General features: G+C 44.6%; 1 protein-coding gene and 1 pseudogene across 2 annotated transcripts in view; one reads left to right on the forward strand and one right to left on the reverse strand.

Moving 5' to 3' along the window:
• Positions 1 to 217: 217 nt before the first annotated feature.
• SLC25A43 (solute carrier family 25 member 43) overlaps positions 218 to 26,369 on the forward strand; it is a 34,822-nt gene continuing 8,670 nt past the window's right edge. For both annotated transcript variants that reach the window (XM_072955781.1, XM_072955782.1), the window contains exons 1-3: positions 218 to 588; positions 6,969 to 7,210; positions 10,206 to 10,378. In XM_072955781.1, coding sequence (XP_072811882.1) covers positions 314 to 588; positions 6,969 to 7,210; positions 10,206 to 10,378 — 690 coding nt within the window. In that variant the 5' untranslated portion in view covers positions 218 to 313. The remainder of the gene's footprint in view (positions 589 to 6,968; positions 7,211 to 10,205; positions 10,379 to 26,369) is intronic.
• Positions 23,960 to 25,505, reverse strand: LOC102530294 (tripartite motif-containing protein 60-like; annotated as a pseudogene).

Here is a 26,369-nt window from a genome sequence, read left to right on the forward strand (position 1 = left end):
GAGGTCGAGCGGGCTAGGCCTGGAGAGAACACGGGGACTCTCAGCGGCAAACAGAAACGGGCCGGCCAAAGAGCAGACATTAAACCGGAGCGGCCTCAGCCCCGGGCCAGCCTCACCTCCAGGCCCGGCCTCCTCAGCCCCTCCCGAGCCTCAGGCAGGCTCGGCCCGGGCGCGGACCCGGCTTCCCGTCCGGGCCGCGGGTCCGCCCCACGCCGGGCGGGGCCTGGCCCGCCCCCTGCGCCGGGAACCCGGGAGCCCCAGGCCCGAGCCACGCGATCTGCGGGCCGGCGGGGGCTCGGGCCGGCGGGGCGCGATGGCGACTTGGCGGCGAGACGGCCGGCTGACGGGCAGCCAACGGCTGCTGTGCGCGGGGCTGGCGGGGTCGCTCAGCCTCAGCCTCACCGCGCCGCTGGAGCTCGCCACCGTGCTGGCCCAGGTCGGCGTCGTGCGCGGCCGCGCCCGGGGGCCGTGGGCAGCGGGGCTCCGCGTGTGGCGGACCGAGGGGCCCCGAGCGCTGTGGAAGGGGAACGCGGTGGCCTGCCTGCGCCTCTTCCCCTGCAGCGCCGTGCAGCTGGCCGCCTACCGCAAGTAAGAGCCGGGCGCGGGCCGCGAGGGCGGCGCGGGCAGCGTGGGCGGGGCCCAGGGCCCGGGAGGCCGCCGCCGGGGTGCCGCGGGGGTTCCGCTGGGGGTCCCGCGACCCGACGCCGCCGAGGTGCCCGGGATCGGGGTCGGGCGGTGCGCCACGGCCCGCTTCCGGATCGCGTAGGAGCCCCTTGGGCCCGTCTGGCCAGACGGCGACATCTATGACCCCCAAAGCTCAGTCCCCAGGTCTTTTACGTTCTCTTAGGATTCCTGCCCCGCCGGGTACAGTTCTGTGGGGGCGCAGCTCTGGCGCACAGAGGCTGACCGGGTGGGAGGAGGTGGAAGGGGAGCCAAAGGAGATTTGGGGGAAGGAGTGAAGAGATCGCCGGAGAGATGGCTCCTAACCCTTCCCACCGTCTACCAACTTGGAAATTTTGCCTTGGCTGGCTTAGAACAGAGATCCTTTTGAAGGTGCGTGTATGGAAGTGTGTCCGTGTGATCAAAGCCCCCGGAAAAAAGTGCTCGCTAGGGGCAGAGAGCCCAATCCATGGCAACAAAAAGGCCACGGAGTTCTGCACCCCACGCCAGAAGCTGGCCTTTAGGGCCCAACAGGCTGCAGCTTCCCCTCCCCAAACTCCAAACAGCCCCACTCGCTGCCCACTGGCCTCCTTTTGGGCTTTTAACATCTTCTCCCACAACAGCTGCCTCTTAGGAAAATATCTAAATATGTAATGCAGGATGAGCTTTAAAGCTTCCTCAGAGCTCAGAGATCTTTGCATTTTAACTAGAAACAAAGACTAAAAGAATGAAATGGTAGTGATGTAATTTCAGGGAGAGGGGATGTTTCTATATTTGGCGGGGGCGGGGCAGGACGGTTTCTGTGTTCCTCATTGGGTGGGCACGGTGCCAACTTCAAAGATGGCCTTGGTTGGGAATTAGAGAAACAGCACACAGTCTTGACCACACAGGTCAGCCTTGGAGGCTGACTGTCAAAGGATTTTGCCTTTGGCTCTGGGAGGTCAGAAGTGGAAGTCTCACCTGGCAGCTGACAAGCCGTAGGGAATCTTCCTTATCACTACTAGGTCTTTGAGGCTGGCGCTCATTTCACTTATGCCTCGGAATAGAGCTCTTTCCCCCCCAGCCCCGTTGCCCTCAGCAGCATCTGGCCTGCAGTCTGTAAACAGTTCTCCTCTGAGTTTTAATGATTCAGTTTCTCCCCACTTCACTCCATTCTCCACAAAGTAGTATGGAAATCTTCCTTTGGAATGTGTACCAAGAGGAGGGAGGCAAAACTTCAAAGGTTGGTTTAAGTATTGTGGTTTTGCTGCTCACCATCTAGAATATATACAGTCATCCCTCAGTATCTGCGGAGGGGATTGCTTCCAGGACAACCCCCCACACACACCCCAAAATCCACAGATGCTCAAATCTGTTATATAAAATGGAGTAGTATTTGCATATAACCTACGCACATCCTCCTACATACTTCAAATCATCTCTAGATTGCTTATACCACCTAATGCAATGTAAATACTATGTAAATAGTTGTAAATACTATGTAAATATTTGCTGATATGCAGCAAATTCAAGTTTTGCTTTTTGGAACTTTCTGCGATTTTTTCCCTGAATATTTTCAATCCACAGTTAGTTGTAGAGCCCACGTATACGGTGAGCTGACTGCATATCATTGGCTTTTTAACAGCTTTATTGAGATACCATTGACACAGAAAAATTGTATACAGCTTGATGTTTTGATATATGTACATTGTGAAATGATCACCACAATCGAGCTAATTAACATATCCACCTCCACCTAGTTACCATTTTATGTGTGTGTGTATCGTTGGATTTTACAACTCTTGCCTCCTGCCCTGTAAGGTCCACAAGGCAGGAAGTATTATGCCCATTTTACAGATGCAGAGTGGGGCTCAGATTGGCCACACCACTCATCAGTAACAGAGCTCAGCCCCACCACCTGGCCTTCTGACTCCAATTCCCATGCCCTGTTACATCATGCTGCCTTTCTCTCTGCACTCATTAAGTGCCCACTGTGTGCATGATGCTTGAGACAATGCAAGGATGAAAGGGGCATGGTCCCTGTGCCCCAGAGCTTACAGAGCAATGGAATAAGACCATTCTATGTTCGTAGCATGTGACTGCCAAGGATAAAGTCCTATAGAAATTCACACTTCTGATGAGGGAGGAAGAGGAGATGTGAAGACTTCACAGCAGAGAAAAACCATCTGAGTTTGGGCTTGGGAGAATGAGTAGGAGTTTTCAGGCAAAGATGGGGAGAAAGATACTGCCAGTAATGCCAAGAGCAAAGGCACAGAGGTGGGAAGGCATGCAGCCCGACTGGAGCATAAGGTGTGTCTCTGGCTATAATGGGAAATACAGCCAGAAGAGCAGGTTGGAATGAGATCTTGGAGGGCCAGATTAAGGAGTTTGGACTTTACTTGGAATGCAAAGGTAGCTGTGGGGGGGGATTGATGGGAGGAATGCTGTGATTAAAGCAGTTCAACAGGGATTACTGTCACCTGGTAGCAGGCGAGGATGACTAGAGAGGAGGAAGACTAGGGGTGGCAGGACCAGTTAGGAACCTGCTGCACTAGCCCATGTGGTGGCTGAGGGCACCTGAAATAGGCTGGTGACAGTGGGAATGGAGAAGATGAGATGTGTGGGAGAGAAAGAATGGATAATTACCCAGGCTAGGTCTGCTAATTTTTTTCTGCAAGATTAGTTTCTGGAAACTAAAAAGGAAATATTTCAGTGATGGACAGCAAAGTGATTGATTAATCATGGTGCCATCCTTCCTACGTAAAGACAATACCTTTGGTCCATCATTATACTGACTAATCTCTACCCTCCTGACCATGAATTTGCAAAACAGTTTTTTGAGGGTAATAGTACAGCCTATGATTATGGATTTGAACAAAGCAGAAACATCCAGAATGTTCAGGGAATGGAGCGGTTCAGTGATTTGTCCACAAACACAATTAATGGCAGAGCTAGAGCTTGAAACCAGGTCTTCTTGCTCCTTAGTCCAGGGCTCTGCCCAGCACTGTGATGCTGAAGTGTCTCCTTACTTGGATTTCCAACTAAAAGGATCCACTCAGTAGAGTCTATTAGGAACTAGGTCCTTGTACTATACAAATAAAACCTAACACAGTGGATGGCTTTCAAAGAAATCACACAGTAAACCCTCACCCAACGTTATGCCACGACTGTTTGTCTAGCTGTAAAAACATTGGTTTGGGTTGCTGAAACTCTGAAACTGTTCATAACCAACACCATTTCCTTATTGTGCAATGGACTCATGAGCTTGTGTTTGGCTGTTAACCTGTGTTAGGTTGAAGTGTTGACAGTTCTAAGTACATGTAACCAGGGTGTGTGTAATATCCGTGTGCCTGAAAGGAAGGGGTTACTGCTGTTCATCAGCTTATCCAGTCTCGCTGGAAGAAGCTTCTGTGCGCGTGTGGGAGTGGGAGGAAGAGCAGAAAGGGGAACACTGCTGCCCCAGCCAATCAGACAAGAGCTTAAGATGCAGGGACCAGGATGACATCATTGATGGCCTATCAGGGTTGCCTGCCTTGACTCTGATTATAGGAGGAACGATGTGTAGTCCTGGTCTCTATCAGATAGTAAGAGTCTGAAAAGAAAGGACTTTCTTTGGTTTTTCTTTTTAATTTTGTGTATTGGATAGTAAGACCCTACTTTATCAAACAAACTGATAGAAGACAGGGTTCCTCTTCCCAATTTATGTCATTCAGTGAACCAAGGGCCTAATTCCCCTCCTGTTGCCCCTATTAGTCATCTCTTTGGCAGGACTGCTGAACCCTCTTATGATCGATGCTGTATATGAGCACAGTGTCTGGCACGTTATGGATGTTCAGTGACTGGGTAATGAATTCATTAGTGTCCTGGAAGTGGCGAGTGGGGTGGGGAATAAGGGTGAGGTGATAAGAATGAACAGTGTTTCTTTTGGCATTCAAACTCCTCCTTCTTCTAGGTTGTTCCAGCTTGCTGCAGACCAGCCCTCCAGACAAGCATTTCTACTTCGTCTCCCCTCCCCCTGCTAAGGTTCCTCTTGACTGGCCAGGGGAGAGCAGAGGGAGAAGCAGGGAAGGGTGCAGGCACTGAAACTGAGGCAGATGGCCCATTGGTGAATGCTAGCTTAGTTACCTGCATCTTTAAAAGGTAGCTGGTCATCTCAAATGACTGTTTCAGCTGGCGCAGTCAAGGTCAGTTGACAAAATGAAGTCAAGACTTTCCTATAGCTTGAAGGAGATGTTTTTAATCAATGAGGGTTGACTTGAGAGCAAAGGAGCTGTCCCAGATCCCCTTCAGTGATGTCACCCGAACAGCCACACATCTTATTTATCAGGCAGGGGGCCCTGGCCTGGGCCAAACTGAAAAAGCAGGAAATACACCTTTTCACTGGAGCTTTGAAAGCCAAAGAACTGGGATGCTCTCATTTTTTTCAAAAAGATACAATGCCTTTATTTTAGCCTAGCTCTGTTCACTTTCCTTTTATTCAAATCCTTGCTCTCCCTCTCCTCCTCCCTCACTCTGACAGAAAACATTATTTTTCATGGTTTCCAAGCCCTTTTGTATTTTGTCTTCATCAGCAAGAATAAGCAAAATTCCTTTGCTTTCTGGCCAGGGAACGTGCACCGTGTACAAGTGCCCTTACGATTCCTGCTGAGGTGGGCCCTCATGACTGGGAATGCACTGCTTCCAAAAAGAGAGATTATAACAGAGTGACTTTCTGTTTTGCATTTAGAAAAGTCCACCCAAAGCCACTTTTTACTAAATTATGAAACTGCAGAAAAACACAAAGAATAGTCTAGCAAACACTCAACCCACCATGCAGAACTGACAACATGAAATATATTTAGTTTAAAAGATACTTCAAGTATCTCTTTTTAACACAAGAAATAAAATACTAGAGATAAAGCTGAAGTCCTCTTCATTCTCATCCCCAGTCCCATCCACTCTCCACCTTCCTGGAGGTCTGTTTTATAATTTTTCATGTGTATCTATAGCTATCCATGATTACTCTAAGATATGGTTTTGTGGATGTGTTTCTTAATTTAAATATAGTCAGCCCTCTGTATCTTCAGCTTCTGCATCCATGGAGTCAACCAATCACAGATCAAAAATATTTGGGAAAAAATTCCAGGAAGTTCCAAAAAGCAAAACTTGAATATGCCATGCTCCACAACTATTTACATAGCATTTACACTGTATTAGGTATTATAAGTAATCTAGAGATGATTTAAAATATACTAGAGGGCAAATACTACACCATTTTATATGAGGGACTTGAGCATCCACAGATTTTGGTATCTGTGAAGGGTCCTGAAACCTGTGGATATAGAGCGACAACGTGACATAGTTACCATACACTAAAGGTCACTCTGCAGCTTGCTTTTTTTACTCAACTTTATGCTTTTTATAACTTATCCATGTTAATGTGTAGTTCTAAAGCTCATTCATTTTAACTGTAGTATCCATTGTGTGGATACAATTTATCAATTCCCTTCCCAATGGACAGTTAGATTGTTTGATTTTACTTACAAACAACACACACAATGAAGTATGTGTCTTCATATGTACATGTGCAAAAGTTGCTCTAGGATATGCACCTAGAAATGGAATCACTGGGGTCAAAGTAGGCATTCTTGCAACTGTACTAGATACTTCAGTGACCTACCAATTTACACTTCTACCAGCAGTGAGTGGGAGTTCCTGTTTCCACACTTTCTCACCATCGCTTGTTATTATCAGACCTTTTAATCTTTCCCAGTCTGCTGGGTGAGAAATGGTATCTTGTTATTTCTATTTGTCATTTTCCTGACACTGGGTGGGGTGGCATATCATCTTGTGTAATTATTAAACCAATATATTTTAAAAACTCAATAACTGGGGATGCTCAAATTCACCATTTCAAGCAATTTCATTTCAGTTTCAACAGAATCAAAGGAGGGCATTCCAGTACAGCATTTACCAAGTACATCTGTTCCTTTACACCCCACAGGCAAGCCAGGAATGACAAGTTACACAGATAACAGGGGGAAATGCTTAAGATGAAGTGGGAAGGACTTAGGGTAGGTACAAATAAGAGGGTTAAGAATCTCCTCCTTAGAGCTGACAAGAATTACATAAATATAGTAGAACTGAACATGTTATTCACTAATCCTAATATATTAGTATAGTAATTTTCACTTTGTAAAGGATTTCCAAATGCTGGAAAATGTTGCAGTAAGTAGTGTAGAATAAATCAGCTATACCTAAATTTTAAAAAAATTTAAATAAGTAGCATAGAGTACTCTAGCACAATCCATAGCTGATTCCCTTGGGCTTCTCTCCCTGTTTTCTCCCAGGTTTGTCGTGCTGTTCACGGATGACCTGGGCCATATTTCCCAGTGGCACTCCATCATGGCTGGGAGTCTCGCAGGCATGGTTTCCACCATTGTGACATATCCTACCGACCTCATCAAAACCCGGTTAATTGTGCAGAACATGCTGGAACCATCTTACAGGGGAATCTTCCATGCTTTTTCTACTATTTATCAACAGGAAGGCTTCCTGGCCTTTTATCGAGGGGTTTCCCTTACTGTTTTAGGTAAGATGGAACTTTTCACCTTGTCCAAGAAAAGGCTGTGATATATGTTCTTTGATATATACGAATGGATTGTATACCTTTGTTGGTAACCAATTAAATCCATTTTACTGACTTCAAGGGATATATATGAATGTATTATAGACATTTGTAACCAGTTAAATCCATTTAACTGAGTCCAAGGTCATATGGATTCAATCCATATAGAGTCAATTAGCTTCATTCTATTCCAGAGCCATACACCCTACTCCTAACATTGGCCTGGTAAACATCCCTGGGAGGTGGGTAGGACAGAGTGGAGATGGCTCAGCATAAATTGATGGGAAGACAATCCCACCCACTCCCCATCTTACTGAGGAAGGAGTCTCAATGTGCAGCCATGCATGTATGAGCACAACCAGGGCAGCAACTGTAGCTTCTGTGATCTTTGGAAATTTTGCCAGGTCACTGGGACCCCCGTTGCCAACCCAGTACACTTTCACCTTTTATCTGACCTTTGTTGCAGCATTTGATGAGATTGATCACCCTTTATTCTGGAAATTTGGCATCTAGGACTCCACTGTCTCCTAGATGTCTCTCCCACCTCTCTGCAGCTCTTTCTTGTCTGGCTCATCTGACGCCACCAGCCCCCTACATGTCGCTGTTCCCCCAGCTCCTTCCTTAGCTTTCTTCTCACACTCCGTACCCTCCCTAGGAGGCCTCATCTAAGCTAGTGGGTTGAACAAGCATCATTATACTCTAATGACTCCCAATCTCCTCTCTATAATAACAATGACTAACATCTATTGGTGTTTACTATGTGCCAGGCACTGTGCTAAATGCTCTGCATACAGTTTCTCATTTAAACCTCACTTTACAGATGAAATAGATGCTTAGGGACGCTAAGTAACTTGCCCAAGGTCACATAGATAGAAAGTGGAAGAACCTAGCAATATAACCCCAGAGCCCTCTCTCTTAACCACTGACTACTACTAATTCCCAATGGCAGTACAAATGCCTGCTATTGGACACCCTCACCTGACGCTCCCTTGGCACATCAAAGTCAAGGCTAAACCTGATGTCTTCATTAGTGGCACACCTGCTCCCCTCATTTGTTCCCTAAAGAACCAAACCACCTTTCTTTCACTCAGTGGCCCAAACCTGAAGAAACCTAGAGTCGCCTCAACTTGACTCCTCTTCTCCGCTTCAGCTGCCAAGTGCTGTCAGTTTCACCTCTTTTAACTCTCAAGTCTGCCCCCTTCTCCATCCCCATCTTCTCTGCCCCAAGTGACACTCTCATCATCATCCTTCCTACAGACACTTACTAGAGGCTCCTACCTGGTCCCAGTCTTGGGTCTCTCTGCCCAAGTCCACCCTGTGCCCTGCTGCCAGGGTGTGGTGATCTTTCTAAGTGCAAGTTGATCATTTCACCACCCTCTTGCCCCTTCCCTCCTTAAAAGCCTTCATTGACTCCTATGAACTACAGGGAAAAGCCCAGATTCCTTATGGCAAACTAGATCCTTCAGACCTGGCCTTGGCCAGCCTCTCCTACCCAATCTCCTGCCACGCCTCTACTTGCACTCCTGCTTTAGCCATACAGAAATACTTGCATTTCTTGGAAATACCACTCTCTTTGTACATGCTGTTCTCTCTGCCTGCTCTCTCGATATCTGATGAACTCCTACTCGTTCCTCAAGACCCAGTTGAAAAGTTCTGTCTTCTGTGACATCCTTCCTGGTTCCCCCAGGCAAAATTCATCCCGCTGATCCTTGTGTACCTAGAGCACTTTGTACAGCCCTCCTGTTATGGCACATATCAGCTGTCTGTCTCTTCCACTAGATGGTAAGCACCTCCAGGAATTAGCCTACTTACCTTCTTTGTCTTCCTGGCACCTGGCATAGGGCCCATCACATAGCATAAGCTCCACATCTGTTTTCTTTTTTTCTTTTTTTTTTAATTGAAGTATAGTCAGTTATAATGTGTCAATTTATGGTGTACAGCATAATATTTCAGTCATACATATACATACATATATTTTCATATTCTTTTTCATTATAGGTTACTACACACGTTTTCCGAATGAAGGAAGATACAGAGTTGGTGCATCATTTTTAATGTGTTTATTAAATAAGTATTACATCTTTCTAAAGATGAGCAACCCCACTAGTGTTAGCCCCTCTTTTAAATCTCATTTTGAGGGAGAAATTTAGTCCCTGTGTAAACTTGAGATTGCTCCCAAAGTTTCTGGAAGTTTCTAAGTGCCAACTCTTGCCCTACCTGCTCACCATCTTCCCTGAGAAAGATGAGGCTGCCACACAGTGCAGGGTGCCCACTGGACCCTGTTATGGCCACATCATTCCTAGAGGCCAGGTCAAGTAACCCCCCTCACCACTACTGTCTCACTTTTCAGTTTTTAAGAATGTTTCTTCTCAGCTAGAGATGAGTCCCTCCTAGCCTCCTAAACTTGGTTAAGTGATGCCCACTAACTTTTTTTTAATGAATGATTTTTTTTTCTTCAACACTCTTACGTTTTTAAACTTCAAATACCCAGAAAAGTTAAAAGAATTGAAAACATCCATATACCCACCATATACCATATCCTTCAGTTAATGTTTTGCTCTATATCACAGCTATCCATCTCTGGCCACTCATCACTCATATATTTTTTAGTAATTTCCATGTAAGTTGCAAACATCAATACACTTTGCCCCTCAACCCTTCAACATGCATATCATTAACTAGAGTTCAATATTTCTTTATGGCTCTTTTAAAAGTAAAATTTACATAGACTACACAAACCTTTAGGGAACCATTTGATGCATTTTGACCAATGACACAACCCCTATCAAAATACAGCATGTCGTCCTCACCCAAGAAAGCTCCTGCTGCTTCGGCTGGAATGATTTTAACAAGCCCAGAGATGGCCCTATTTACTTTCCCTGGGTTCCCCACAGGCATTTATGTTCTCAAGCCAGTGTCTCCCGAGACATCACAACCTCTCCCTGGTGTTGTTTTTCAGGTGCTGTCCCTTTCTCTGCTGGCTCCCTTCTAGTTTACATGAATCTGGAGAAAATCTGGAATGGACCCCGAGATCGATTCTCTCTCTTCCAGAACTTTGCCAATGTCTGCCTGGCTGCTGCCGTGACCCAGACACTCTCCTTCCCCTTTGACACTGTGAAGAGAAAGATGCAGGTGAGGAATTATGTTTGAGGGGGTGCCTTGAAGTGTTTGTGGGTGGGTAACAACAGCAAAGAACACTGCGCCTGAGCAGTGCCAGGTTTCCAGGGAGCTAGTGACTGCTCGTACAAACATTCTGCAAACCCCTGTTCCGTGGCATTTCTGCTGCTAACTTAACCTCAGGGCAATGGGCTTGAGTCCAAGCCATCTCCCCATTCCCATCCTCTGCTTTTTTAGGTCTCTGATGAAGCCTCCAGAGGAGGCCCATTTTTCTTTCCTCTCTTCCTCACGGCTGCCACTGCCCAGTACATCAGTGCAGCCTCCCATGTCTCCCTCTTCCTGCAGCCTTCATGGCGAGGACACGGCACTCTCCTTACCTCAGTGAAACAGACAGGAAAGAACGAAAATAAGCCAGAGACTATCAATAACAAGGGCCCAGTGGTCCCTGATTCCCCTCTTGGGGAAGTAACTGCATTTAAAATGTGTTGGTGTCTTGGTGGGATTGGACCTGCATTTTCCTAGTTATTACCTAAGAGACTCAGTTTCTCTACAGGCCACAGAAGCAAAAGCCTGCTATCCAAGGTCTCCAAGTGAGGAACTGGCTTAGCCTAGGATCAGCCAATTTTTATCAAAGAAAAATCAGAATGGTCCAAGTCACGTTGGGGCTTACAGGCAGGTCCACACAGTGGGGTGGACTCAGAATCAAGCAGGGCTTTTCATCTGCCCTGCTCACTCACTGCTAGCCTCCCTTAAAACTCCACATCCACAGGCTTGCCTGCCTTCCTGGCCTCTTCTGGGCAAATCCTGATTTATACAATTGATATATTCCTGAAGAGCTGCGCGGATATTAATTTGGGGCCAGCTGAATCCAATTTTAAATGATCAGTCCCAGGTGAGTTTGTGTTTCCCCGTGGCTCTAACTTGTCCCTCTGCTATCTCAGTGGCCCCCAGCTTCCCCTCATGACTTTCTCTGCCGGGCCGGGCCTCATCTCCCTCAGCACTAAAAAGCCAGCAAGTACTTATTTCCACCTAGAAAGAAAAGCTGCTTTTAGAATAATAACATCGCGATTACACCCAATTTTGCTGCTCCAGTCAACCACAATTTTCATCTGTCTGGCTTGTGTTCCTTTCTTGTCCTTTGTCCGAGCAAATTTTAAAAATTGTCACAGTATTGTAATTGTAACGTAGATACAAGTTTAGAGCCTGCTTAGCACAGACTTCTTTATAAAATCCATTATTCCTAATTTTAAGAATAATGTACATACACTTAAAAATGGTCAAAATGGTCAATTTTATGTTATGTCTGTTTTATCACAATAAAAAAGGGAATGTGCATAGATCATAGAAAATTTGGGAAATACAGAAAAGCACGAAAAAGAAACAATAATTACCTATAAGCCGAATACCTATGCACTTTAATGATTAATAGTTTTATTTGTGCGTATATTCATATGTGTATGTATATATATGTGTGCATAAATATAAATAGATATAATACATGTACATGGAAAGTTATTTTTCTACAAAATTGTGTTCCTATTGTATATAAAAATTAGTATCCTGCTTTTTTCGCTTATCATTCAACGGATATTGCCTCAGGCCATCAAGTGTTGAGAACATCTTTTCTAATTATCACGTAATATTCTACCATATGGATGTACTATAATTTTTTTAAAATAACAGATTTATTCTCTCAAGGTTCTGGAGGCTAGAAGTTTAACATTAAGGTGTTGGCAGAGCCATGCCCCATTTGAAGGCTCTGGGGGAGGATTCTTCTTTGTCTCTTCCAGCTTCTGACAGCCCTAAGCATTCCTTGGTTTGTGCAGAATAACTTCAGTCTCTATCTCTGTCATACCATAAATAACAATTTCTCAGTTTTTTAATATTTAGACTGTTTCTAATTCTTCAGTGTGATAACACTGCAGTGAAAACCCTTGTATTGTTTCACATCTGTGATGACACTCTTTAGCTATATTCCTCGAAATACAGGTCACAAGATAAAAATAATTCTAAGGCTCTTAATGAAGTTTGCACCCCAGAAAGGTTGTAAGTTTCCACGTGCACCAGCCATGAGTGAGGGTGGTTCATCTCCTCAACTCCTGTCAAGAGTAATTCTTATCACTTTAAATCCTCGAGAACCTAATAGCTGAAAAATGCTATCACATTGTTTCAATTTGAATTTCATTGATTATAAGCAAAGTGCATGTTTTTCATATATCTCTTGGTCCTTTGTATTTCTTTGTAAATTTTCTACTATGTCCAAATTGCCTATTTTTCTAGGCTGTTCAGCTTTTCCTACTAGTTGGTAAAAAGTCTTTATGTGTTAAAGATATTAACCCTTTGTCATACACTGCACACATTTTTCCCAGTTCAACATTTGGCTTCTGATGCTGCTTGTGTTGTTGTACATATTTTTACATTTTTATGCAATTGTATCTATTACTGTTTTTTTGTTTCTAACTTTGCTCTTCTGTGTAAAAGGTATACCCCATCCTCCAATCATGTGACTTATGAAAAACAATATTTTCATTGTAACTTTTACACTTAATACTTTGACATATCTAGAATTTACCTGCGGTGCGATGTGAGGTAATCAACTGATTTTTTTTAAGATAGTTTACCAATTGTTTAAGCACCATTTTTAGAATAATCTTTCTTTTGCCCACTAATTTGTGATGCGACTTTTACCACATCCTAAATGTTCCGGTGTGCTAGGGTCTGTCTCAGGGCTGTGTATCCGGCTCTGCAGACTTGTCAGTCTGTTCTCATGCCGGTGCCATGCTATTTCAATTCCTAGAGCTTTATAATACCTTTTAATATCTGGCAGGGCATCTATCCCCTCACCACTCTTCTTTTCAACATTTCCTTGATTATTCTCAGGCATTAGTTCTTCCTGATGAACTTTAGAATTACCTTGTGATTATGACTGGAATTGTGTTAAACCTATATATTCAGAATAATTTGTGTAAAATATTCTGCTTTTTATTCAGGAATACATCTCTCCTTTAGTTTCAGTCCTCTTTCTTATACTGAACCATATGAAATTGCCAACATCTTCCCTTTGTGACATACCCAAATGGCAACTTCATATGGTCAACTCTTAGGAAAGTTGATTTCTTCATAGGTAATTATGCTGTTTCTAAGATAGCTCCTTTTAAAAAAAAATCCAGGGTGAGGTTGAGTGGGAAGGAAATATGATATACTATAAGTTTTTAATTCATTTTTTAAAATCCTGGCCCTAAGAATTTCTCTTCCTGTCAGCAGTGAGAATGGGCTCTCGCTGGTTGACCATCAGAAGATGGATGAAACAAAGGCTACTTATACCCTGGCTTCCACGCTTGGAAGATCAGTTTTTGAACTAGTAGAGTCAGAGGCATCTCTCCAGCAGTTTCTGCCACTTCTTATAACTGAGTATTCTTTATGCATATAGTTCACGGCTTGTTGAGCCCAGCTTCCTCCCCAGAGTGAGCCTGCCCAGACCCAGGGCCTTGAGCCTGAGGGTTGGGGTACTCAGTGAGAAAGGGTAAGATTCTGGGACTGGCTCCAATGTGTGTGTGGGTTTTTCCCCCCACACCAAGCAATTCTCCAATGCCAGCTGAGTGTTCTGCAATTCAACTCAATTGTGGCATTCTCTGCTGGGAGATAGCATCATATTCCACAGGTTAAGGGCTCAGTCCCACAAGACTGCCCCCCACTTTGGATGCCAATCTCAAGCCTAGGTTGTTACCTGTGCTTCTGAGGTATATATAAGTGAGAGGTTCCCACAACCCTATCCTTTGATTAACCTGATTAAATTGTTTGATTAAGAAAAAAAATTGCTAGAGCACAGAACTCAGGAAACCAGTTTACTCACTAGATTACTGGCAACCAGCCCCCATCTTTAAGTGCTTTCCAGAAGTCACCACATTAACATAAACTCAGGTGTGGTTGAAAGGGTTTTTTTGTAAGTATCAAGACACCTTTATTGCTCTTGTCACTTAGGAATCCTAATTTCAAGGGTTATAGGAACTCTGTGCCAGAAATGGGGACAAAGACCATGTATATATTTCTTATTATAAATCACAGTATCACAAAGGGTTTCAGATGAAATTCAGTGACAGCTAAATGTGGGGGTGGAGGTTTCACCCTTCACCATTAATTTTTGGCTTTCCTTTCTCCACCTGAGAGCTAGAACAATGACCTCTTCTGGGAGAGAAGCCACCACTACTTACTGGGAAAAGCTAGCTAACACTACATTCTACTCTAGAATATGTACTTACCACAACAATCTTCTGTACACTAGAAGTGGGTATTTGGGGGTAAATTTGATAATCTTTTCCCTTGCATGGAAACCTTCTGCATACTGCATACACAGAGCTTCAACAAGAAGCTTTAAAATAAATGCAAAGTCATGATGGTTGTTAAGGAAAAAAATCCAAAGAGGCAATCGTGCAGTTTTCATAAAGTATGATCAGCATCCAGTTATGAATGACAACATAAATGTCATCCAAAGATACAGAAGCTAATTCTTAGGGTTGTGGTCAAAGTGTTATTCTACAGGGGTTAATAAACAATAATACCTTGTCCACGCTACTTAAAAAAAAAAAAGACACCCCCACAAGACAGAATCACAGGCTGCTTTTAAATGCAAACATGCATTGCTTTCTCTGGCCATTAGATGTCGCTGCAGTAAATGGAGCATATCTGAGCACTACCTGCCAATATCAGACAGAGCCTTGCAGCTAGTGATCGGTGTCCAGTTAACAGTCTCCCTAATCCCTGCTCGAAATACATCTTCAGTTGGGAGGATAAGGAGCCTAGAAACAGCAGGCTAACCCAAAATTCTGTTGTGGTTGTTTGTTCCTGCAAAGCACACAATCCAACTTCTCCAAGAAGAGAGAGCTTTAATAACATTCATCCCCCACTGGAGCCGGCTGGGTTTGCCAGCAGAATTTTTGAGAGAGCTTTACAGGGCAGCCAGGCTCCTCTGACCTGAGCACATTTAATGGTAACATCTGCATTCCATTGGCTTTCCTCCTTACACTGCCCATCAGGAAGCAAATCAAAGTCAGGTGTCTGTTAGATAACCAGCTGGACAGGGAATTTCCTCAACCCCCACACTGGCTGGCCACTTTGTCTGAATGTCTCTTTCTCCTAATATATGCTTTTACCCAGACATACACATACACACACAATCTGCCCGTTTAATGCCACATCAGGTTGGAACTCTCCTGAACACTAATGACAGTAATTGGAAGTCTTGTTTAACCAGCTGAGCCCTTCCATCACCGTGCTTACACTCATTTTATTCCTTTTTCTTTTTCTTACCCTGGCTCCTGGCTGGCATGCTAGAGACTGGAGAGGTAAATAAATTATGCATGTGCATGTTTTGATGGGGTGGTTTCCGGTGGGAAGAGGGGTGGGTCAGTCTTATGCACACATGGGATGAGGTATCCCCACTTGGTGCGCCTTCCTGGAGCCCAGGACCACCCAGCCTGAAATCCCCTGGCCACACACTTCAGTGCATTTCAGCTCAAGCTCTTCCAGGGACGGCCCAGGCTTTTCGCCTTTGCCTCTCGCATACCTGGCCCAGAGTTTGGGTCTGAAGAGGCTGGCAGCACTTAGTGTATTGAGAGAACAAGTAGAAGAGTAAAATATTGATGGAGATTCATTTGTCTGATTAATCTGTGGGCCCCTTGTAAGGACCAAGGAGTCCAGTGCACATGGTTCTCTGGACAGTTCATGTGGAAAAAGAGGGAGATAAGCTGCCGGGAACATCAGCAGAGCAGATGAGAAGGTGGAGCCTTGGAACATGGCGGGCCTTCCGAGAGGACCAGGAGGGAGGCACCAGGCACAAGCTCGTACCCCCACAACTCTGCCTGACCCCCTCTCCCCACGGCCCATATTAGGTGTCTGCATTTCATCAAACATAAAACCGAGTGTCAGCCTGTTGCTTACTACCTCAGGGGACTTTGACCCCATCAGGGCTCACAAGGCAAGCAGGATTGGGCCAGGTCAGCATTTGAACTGAAAGCACACAAGATGAAGGACAAAGGTAGTGTCCAAGTGGCGCAGCTGACTGAGCAGAATACACACGGTCCCTGAGTGAAGAGAGGCCCCAGCTGTTCAAACAGAGATGCTAAACCTCCTGAGATGCTGACCTGGGTGCACAGCTTCATCCATTCCCTCCAGGGTGCCCCTCCCCTCTGGTGGTTCCTCAGGCTCAAGTCTACATCCTCGGGCCTGAGCCACATCTCTTGAGCCCTAGTCCAACACTTCACACTGCTTGCTGGACACTGCCATTTGGCTATCACCTCTCCAGGGTCACCTCTAACTTAGGCTGTATCAGAGTGTCTTCCCAAGTTTTCCATTTCAGTGCCAGCATTCCCCCAGTTACCCAGGCTGGAGATCCAGAAGTTGTCTTTGACTCTTCCTCTTCCCCATTGCCCAGTCAACCCAGTTGGACCCAGTTGGGTCTTCATTCCCAGTGCTCCCACATTGGTCTTTTTTTTTGTAACTGTCCCTGCCTTAATCTATGACCTTATCAGCTCATACCTAGGCTATTGCAGTCATCCTCTCCTTGGTCTCAGGATTCATTTTAAAAATGATCAGAAGCATCGGGCACTTATGTGCCAGGCACTGGGCTAAGTGCTTTCTGCTCATCATCTCATTTAATCCTGGCAGCAACTCTACTAGGTGCATACTGTTCTTATCAAGCCCATTTGACAGAGGAGAAAAGTGAGGCACCAAGAGGCTCTGTTGCCTGCCCAAGTCTACCCACTCAGTAACTGAGTAACTTGAGATGTAAGACTGGGTAGCTTATCACCAGGGTCAATATTCATTTCAGTCACCTCCAGCCCAGCCCAGGGGCTTCTGCTAGACGAATTTTAAGATCTGCCTGTGTTGTGTCCTCTATTGCCCTGAGAGAATAAAGGCTGAGCCCCTTGGCCTGGCATGCTGCCCTTACCAACTTTGCCACCCTCACTGTGCTCTCTATATCAGGAGTTGCAAAATCAGGTGCCGGCAGGAACTTGGAAGTAATGGAAAAAAGAGAAAGTAGGGAAACCTAGATAACATGACACACACCCTCTAAAAAATAAGCCTTCAGATACATTCGGAGCCACCCTGGCTTTCAGAAGCCTTCCAGAGAACTAACAGCACTGTGCTCACAAAATGTGATTAGCATCTAAATATGAACTGCAGCGCAGAATAAAGTGGGCCAGAGGAGGCTGCAGCAAGGTCCTCTCCTCAAAAGGATGGATGCCATTTAGAAATGTGGGCTCACTTTCCAAGGGAACCTAAAATCCAGATGTTTACATGAAATCTCCCAATTTTTCAATGTTGGCAAATAAAAATTGTTAAATCCTGCCTGGGCCAAACAAAACATGCCTCTTTCTGACCTCTGTTCTGTTCCCACCTGCAATTAAATCAAAATGATCTTAGCGTCACCCTCCCACATCCCCCTAAAGAATAAGTGTATTTCACATTTCTATCTATCACCTCTGCCTGGAGCATCATCTCCCCCTCAACTGAGATCTGCCTCGTGGTGGCTGCCTCTTCTGACCTACAGTAGCACATATCTGTTGCTTTCCTTTGATAAATGAGTTGGTTTTTCCCAACCTCCCCCCACCACCACCACCCCCACCGACAGCTACCCTATCGTGACAGATAAAGGCAGGTTATTTCACCTTTGTAGAACCACAATGAGGGTGTTCCAGACCACTTTGGAGGGGATGCAGGGGCAAGAGAATCCAAGTTAACTATGTGCTCTGTCAATAACTGCAAACGCTGTGTTTTTACTGTTCCCCCCCCCACCCTACCCCTTACTTCATAGTGTCAATAAAGAGGATGGAATGGGACAATAAAATGCCTTGTCCATATTAAATGACCAGTAAATGGTAGTTATTATCACATTATTACAATTTCTTATTTCCAGGGAAGACTTTCCTTTTGTTACCTCCTCCAGGGCATATTTTGTTCCAAGAGCTTTGCGGGTGCACAACCCATTTTAAATGATGCTGTTTGCCTGCATGTGTGCTCTGATCCAGCCAGTTTATTTTGTACATGCCCCACCTTCTGCCATCTCTGCACCATTGCTCGGCATTTCCACCCTGTCAGAGTCCCCTCCTGAAGTTTCTTCTCAACCCCTGAAGAGGAAGGAGGCTCCCCATCCCAAATGCCCATAGCTCACTCTCGCTGTAGTCACATGCTTCCTTGTGTTGTAATCTTCTGTGACCACTATTCCTTTTAGACTTTGAGCTCTCTGCCTTTGGGACGTGTGTCTTACACATTTGTTATGTCCCCACAGCATGTAGCCTCATGTAGCAGGCACCTGATACTTGTTAAAAAATGAATGAAGTTCAGGGCTGGCTTATAAGATCTCACTGCCTTCTGAGAACAGAACTGAACCTTAGCTGCTGCTAGGTGAGCCTCAAGTCTGTGTGCTCGTCCGCACCTCTGCTGAAGGTAAGAACAGCTGCTCCTTCCCCAGCCTGCTGACGTAAGGAAACCTCTGCTTGTCCCCTGTCTAAAGCTGCCTACAGTCCTCGCCCCGATAATGTGCTATCTCCCACCCCCTGCCTTAGCACTCAGGTTCTGTGTATCTCATCTCCAGCTGTGAACATTTCAAAATAAGTAAATACACTAAAAGGACAGAGTAAAACAGTCTTGACACCGTTTTGATGAACACCCTCCGTTCATTGAACAAACAGACCATTCAAAAAGGTCTTCAAACCTCACACCGTTTTGTGTGGTACCTAGAAGTGCTTGGAAAATCAGCACCATAGAATTTGTATTCATTACCTTGTTGATTTCAGTAAACGTGATGGGATATGAATGAACAGGGCTAAATCTGTGCTCTCCTTTGGTGGGGAGACCTTTGTCAGGGGCAAGGATGGGGACAAAATATGGCTGTAGGAGGTAACGAAAGGGAAGTCTTCCCTAGGAATAAGAAATTGTAATAATGTGATAACTACCATTTATTGGTCATTTAATATGGACAAGGCATTTTATTGTCCCATTCCATCCTCTTTATTGACCCTATGAAGTAAGTCCTGTTATTATTCCTAGTTTCTAGTGAGGAGATGAGGCACAGAGAGGGTAAGTAATCTGTCCAACAGTCATTTAGCTAGCCAGGAGGGGGGTTGGGATTGAACCCAGGTCTCTCCTTCAGACCCATGCTTTATCCACTTGGACTACAGGGGCTTGTTCCTAGATGTTAGGTAATCAGTTAATTTTTTTTCAGTTCCCTTGCCCCGGGTTTGGGAGTAGAAGATGAGGGAGAGAGGGAAATCTGATCTTGTGACTTGGGAGCTCTCCACCTTAGTTGAAAAAAACAGTAGTGCACAGGCTCAGAAACTAGCAGGAGTCTGGCTTTGGCCAGGGAATGGTTAACTCAAGTTGAAGGGAAGAAAATCTTTAGAAAACCAGGCTGTCAGGGGCTCTGGCTTTGGTCGCTGGCAGCCTGACAATGGAAGGCTTGGAGCCGGCAGATTGGAATGAGGAGCAGAGAACATTCAGCAGCCACGGACCTTTGGCCTGCTGCAGACCAGCCACACTGCTCGGATGGGCTGGGAAGAAAGCCACCCTGGCTCGCCGAGCCCCTAGGAGAGCAGGTGCAGAGCCCCAGGAGGGGAGAGTAGATTGTCCTCATCATACTTGTCAGGAAGCACTAACCCAGTTTCAGGTTTTCTGCCTGGTTCAACATTTCTTGGTTGACATTGCATCTATTCTCAGTAGGAACAGAGCTGAAGTACGAACACTGCTGGGTTCTAAGCTCTTGGGGTCCTGGTGGAGGATGGGAACATTACCTTTAGTTTGCTGCATCTTCAACTCTTTGCCATCATCTTACTTTGAGGGCTGGCCCCTTTGGGGACTGACTTCTGCCTAAGTCAGCAGCTTTGCCTTGGTATTCTAAGAAAAGGCCACTTTTCGGATCCAGGTAGATGTCTGGACATCCCTCGGGCGAGGTGGCTTTGTGTGAGCATCACTGTTAAGGTGTAAGGAAAGGAAAAGCCTCCCCTTTGTTTTCGCCAAAGGTGTAGCGTGCCCTAAATACTTCAGGGATGGCAGTTGTTGATCATGGAAACAAGACTGTCCCCTAGAGGGCAGGCAAGGAGGGAGTAGGGAGGGGCCTTCCTAACTCCTCTCAGTGTGAAATCACTCTGCCCTTTCCTCCTGACCTGAGCCGGCTTATCCCTTAGGAGAGATCAAGTCTGGGAATCAAAATGGCCACCCTCTGCTAAGTGGACTTCTTTGAGCTCCACCTGAACAATAACAGCAGCTACGACAGGAGCTGCCCCCCAACCCTGACCCGCCTCCAGAGTAGGGGTGAAGAGAGGAAGGGGAAGGGGGAAAGAAAGGTCCTAGAAAAGGCCTGCTGTCAGCCAGGAAAGACCCGCTGCTGTGAGCAGTCATCTGCGGCTCTGCCATCAGGAGGAGTTGAACACTGGGGTTTGCCCATCCCTCTGCTGGCCTCACGCCAGCTTTAGAAACACAGCGCCACTATTCACCTCCTCTTTCCCGTGTAGCTGTTGCTCATTTGTTTTTGACAGCTGTATTCATCTCAAAGCTTTCATGGACAGACTAGCTCGGTGGCCCAGAGTGGGCTCTGGATGCCAGCTCTGTCCCTTCCTCCTGCGTGAACTTGGGTAAGCCTCATTTTCCTCATCTGTAAAACACAAGGAAAAGCCTAGCGCCTGGCTCAGATCCCCGTGGAGAAGACTGAATTGGGTTAATACAGATACAGAGCTGGACACATGATAAATATTCAATAACGCTGAGGTACTATTGTTATTGTTCTTGAAGCATCTCTTCAGAAGCTACGCATGGCACCGAAGGCCTGATTAGAACTATAAAAGCCGGTCCAGGTGTGTTTCTGTGTTTCCTGTGATCGCTATAAACATACAATGCGCTAGCATCACAAAACCTCAAAAGATCCTCCATCCCTATAGATAATGGTGAGCAGGGATGGTAGGAGAGTTGCTCATTTGTTGGGTTAACACGCATTTACCTAGAGGTACTGTATATGTCTCTGTATTCCCAGTCTTCTGAAAACTGTCATCTTCCAAATCTTCTCCCTCACCCTTCCTACCCAATCTTACTCCCCATCAAGGTGACACTAAAAGTTGGCTCTGCTGCTCTGCATGCGCCTCCAGGGCCTTGCTGCTCACTTGTATGAATCTCAATTGCTTTCTGGCCTCGCTGCATGTTTGGTTTCCCTGCCCCCAACCCCAGTCAGCACACAGGAACTTTCTCTTCTCTCTTCCCAAACAGAATACTAACCTGCTGTCCATTTGCTCGCTTCCCTCGTGTCATCGCGGGCTTTCCGAGCAGCTAGTGGGTCCTCTGGCTTGCTACTGAAATGTGCGCATGCACTGAAGCCGGATGAGGGGTGGCTTGTAGGTGTGCCGAGCCCGGGACACCACTAACACCCACTGGTGCAGACATCCCCACCGCAGAGCCAGGGGGCTTCCCAGCTGTATGAGGACAGCTCTTGGGGACCTGGCTCTGCCAAGAGAAACTTAGGCCATGTGGCTCACAGGACATAAAGGTCCTTTTACTTCAATACCACTGGCTTTTTTGTTTGTTTGTTTGTTTGACTATTGGGGATTTGCCAAAAGACAAAAGCCTCCTACCACAACTGCCTTCCACACATATATGTCCTCAGATGGCTTGGGAATTGGACCGCATGGTCTCCAGGTTATGTCCTATACGTCTAGGGAAGATAAAAGTTGTTTCCAAATAACAAGTGAAAAGTTCTGAGCTCCTGTTTGCTCCAACTAGGACTCTTCTCTTTTGTTCATTTTCTTTCTTTTGTCTCTCCTTTTAAATACTTTTTCTTTCCTTAAAACTTTAGTTTTTTAAGAGCAGTTTTAGGTTCACAGCAAAATTGAGAGGATGGTACAGAGATTTCCCATATATCCCCTGCCCCAACACAGGCACAGCCTCTGCCACTATCCACATCCCCCACCAGAGTGGTACATTTGTTACAATTGATGAAGCTGCACTGACACATCATAATCACCCAAAGTCCGAAGTTTACTTTATGGTTCACTCTTGGTGTTGTACATTCTATAGATTTGTACAAATGTAAAATGATGTATCCATCATTTATAATATACACAGTATTTTCACTGCCCTAAAATTCCTCTGTGCTCTATTCATCCTCTCCCCCAAACCCCTGGGAACCACTGATCTTTTTACTGTCTTCATATTTTACCTTTTCCAGAATGGCATATAGTTGGAATCATGCAGTATGTAGCACTTTCAGGTTGGCTTCCTTTAATAATGTGCATTTAACTTTCCTCTGTGTCTTTTTGTGGCTTGATAGTTTATTTCTTTTTCATGCTTAATAATATTTCATTGTCTGCATACCACGTTTTTATTTATCCATTCACATACTGAAGGACATCTTGTTGCTTCCAAGCTTTGACAATGATGAATATTGCTGCTTTAAACATCCATGTGCAGGTTTTTGTGTAGACATAAGTTTTTACCTCCTTTAGGTAAATCCTAAGATCTAATCTAATCAACACAGCTGTTAGATCCTATGCTAAGAGTATATTTAGTTTTCTAAGAAAACACCAAACTGTCTTCCAAAGTAGCTGTACCATTTTGCATTCCCACAAGCAATGAATGAGAGTTCCTGTTGCTCCACATCCTCACTAACATTTGGTGTTGTCAGTGTTCTGGATTTTGGTGTTCTAATTGGTGTGTACTGATTTCTTGTTGCTTTTATTTGCATTTCCCTGATGACATATAATGTGGAGCATCTTTTCATATGCTTATTTGCCATCTGTATATCTTTGGTGAGGTGTCTGTTAAGGTATTTGGCCCATGTTTTATTGGGTTGTTTGCTTTCTTACTGTTGAGTTTTAAGAGTTCTTTGTATGTTTTGGTCCTTTATAAGATATGTCTTTTGCCAATATTTTCTCCTAGTCTGTGGCCTGTCTTCTCATTTTCTTGACTATGCTCTTTTAAAATTAGTATTCTACCTTTTTGCATAGGTAACATATGCAGATGATACAAAATCCAACAGGTACAAAGAGTATACATTGAAAGTAAGTCTTCCCCTACCTTTATTCCTTGGCCTCCCAGTTCTCTGCAGAGAAAACACTGTTGTTTCTAGTTTCTTACCTGAAACTTTCCAAACATAGTCTACACAAGGATACACATAAACATGCATGTGATGTTCTTTTTGTTTGTAGATGACCAGCAGCATGCTACATATACTCTTCTGCACTATTGTTTTCACCTAAAATATACCTTGAAGATGGGACCTTATCAGTCCAGATGGAGCTGCCACATATTTTTTTAACAGAAAAAAAAGTATTGGAGTTTTATTGATTATTATTGGACTTCTAAAGTAATATATTTTAGAAGTATTTCATCTTACAATTTCTAAAGCACTTTCCAATTGGATCCCATAATTTATCTGTAAGGCAGGCATTATAACCACACTTTTTAGAAGTTTCTGAAACTGAGATAAAAACCAGCCTAGTTGTTTAAAGGAAAAACTTAGATAAGTAGAGAATTGCTGAGACTAGATTCACTGGCTTAGTTTTATGCACTCACTGAAAAGGAAGAAAAAAAAATTAAGAGTCTTAAAATAGTTCATCATTCAGAATGTGCTACTGTACAGATTTTTAAGAGTTTTAGAGTCAGTTCCAGCACATAAATAGGGCCAAAGTGCTCCTGTAAAACAGTCATTTAAAAAAAAACATAAAAATACAGAGAAGAGCTCTATCACTCAAATTGTAAAAGGAAGCCTCACTCAATTCACAGTCTTAAAAAAATGCCAATCTTACCAGGTGTTACTCTTGGCAGAATTTTTTAGAGCCCAATGCAACATAATTACTCTGACTACATCACCCCAAACGCCATAATCCATCCTGTACTAAAATCCACTGATTCTGATGCTTTCTCCTTTCGAGTCTTCACAGACACCCACAGTCCATTCAGGCTTGTCTTTCACTTCTACCTCCCAGTAATGCCTGCCAGAGTTATAGCCCTTAGAACCCAGAACACTTGGGCAGAGATAAAATCTCCTTAGGTTATAAGATAAACTTTTCATTTTATTTCCATATTGTACAATTTTTCTATCTTCTGAGACAATAAGTTTACAATGTACTGTTTCAGGATCTAGAATTACACCTACTTGAAATTGCTTAATAATTTTCTTTAGGCCAAAATTCTGTAGAGGAAGACAGTAACCATATTCCTTTAACTGGAATGAAAAAGGTTCAGGAGACCCTGTGGTTTTATATCTAAGGTAGATACTTTTTTTATTAAAGTGTAGTCAGTTATAATGTGTCGATTTCTGGTGTACAGCACAGTGTCCCAGTCATGCATATACATACATATATTCATATTCATATTCTTTTTCATTAAAAGTTATTACAAGAAAGGTAGATACTTTTAACATCTGTCAGTAATTCTAGTTCTGACTTCACATATTTGCTCTCTGTCTCCTTTAATAGATATTTTAATGTGGAAACATGATCTGAAAATTTTGTTAGATTCTTATTTAGTTTTGTTAAAATCTCCGTTTCTTTATCTTATAATTGCCAAAGAACAGTCTTTTGCTCATTTTGGAGAAACAACACAAGTTGCTCAAAATCAGCCTTTGTTTCTTCTCTCCTATCTTTTACCTTCTTCAGTTCCAGTGATGTTCTGGTTTGATAGTTATCATCTTTCAGCTTGTTCCACCCTTTCCTTCCAAAGCTCAGTGCAATGCTCCAATATTTTCCTACGATAGAGGACAGCTTTTTCTATGGGCCAAATGTAGGGATTCTGGTCATCAGTGGAGAAACTGTGGACATAAAACCTCTCGGTCTTTCTGACAGAAAAAGATCAAAACCTGATTGTGCTTTTTACACATAAGCTTCTCTTCCTCCCTTTTCCTCTTCCTTCTCCTCATCTGTAGTAGCTTAGCAATTTCAGTCAAATTGCCCGGCTGGAGACTGCGCATGAATTTCCTTTCTGGATAGCAAGATCTGCAAAAAGGGCAGAGCAAAGCATCATTTAGATCCTTCCAGGACATACTGATACAGGATTGACAAGTTATGCCCACAGAGACAGTCCCTGGGTCTTCCAGGTAGTCCAGACAGATGGGACAGCTCATCCCTGCTTGGAGGTCTGCCAGGGCTGTCACAAACTCCATTGACCCGCAAACAAAAGTGGTAAGGTAACGAGTCCTGTAGTAAGAACTGGGTCTTTGGTGCTCAAGACTCAGTAAGCAGCAGACGTCTTCCCCCAAACCTCGCAAATGGACCAGCTTTCAGTTTCACTGGCTTGGCATGTTGATGGCAGCGTCTACAGGCTGGTTTATTCCTCTCCACCTTAGCTCCAGCGTCTGTTGCCAAGAAGACTCCAACTCCACAGGCTGCAGTCTGTCGAATACTAAAACATAGTAGCTGGGCTTCTGCTCTTCCCACTCGATTAGGTGAAGTCAAGCTTAATGGCTTTCTTGTTCAAGAAAGTAGTCTTAGGCCCAAGATAAGGAATCCTTCACTGTCAGTGGGGAATGTAACTTGGTGCAGCCACTATGGAGAACAGTATGGAGGTTCTTATAGGTCTAGGTAAAAGACTGCTGGGTTGCATGGCCAGTTTCTGATTCAGCTGGTCTTTTGTATTTCTAAGATGTTCCCATGTGATGCTGCTGGCCTGGGGGCCATACTTTGTGAACCACTGGAGAGTGCAGCTCAGTCCTCTCAGGCCAGCATCTGTGAGGAGCCTGGAGGGGCAGGATGCAGGCCTTGTACCCCTGAGTGGCAGGTCCCAGAGCAGAGCTGCCACATATTTTTAAATGATGACATTGTATTTTATAGTACGACATATTGTTTCTTTTTTTTTTATGGAGGTACTGGGAATTGAACCCAGGACCTCATGCATGCTAAGCATGCACTCTACCACTAAGCTATACCCTCCCCCACACCCCGCAGACAAACTGTTCCTTTAACTAGCTCCCTATTGGTGGGCATTTAGATTGTTTCCAGTTTACTGCTGTTACTAACAATGCTGCAAC

Source organism: Vicugna pacos, chromosome X, assembly GCF_048564905.1.
Source record: "Vicugna pacos chromosome X, VicPac4, whole genome shotgun sequence".
NCBI classification, from domain to species: domain Eukaryota; kingdom Metazoa; phylum Chordata; class Mammalia; order Artiodactyla; family Camelidae; genus Vicugna; species Vicugna pacos.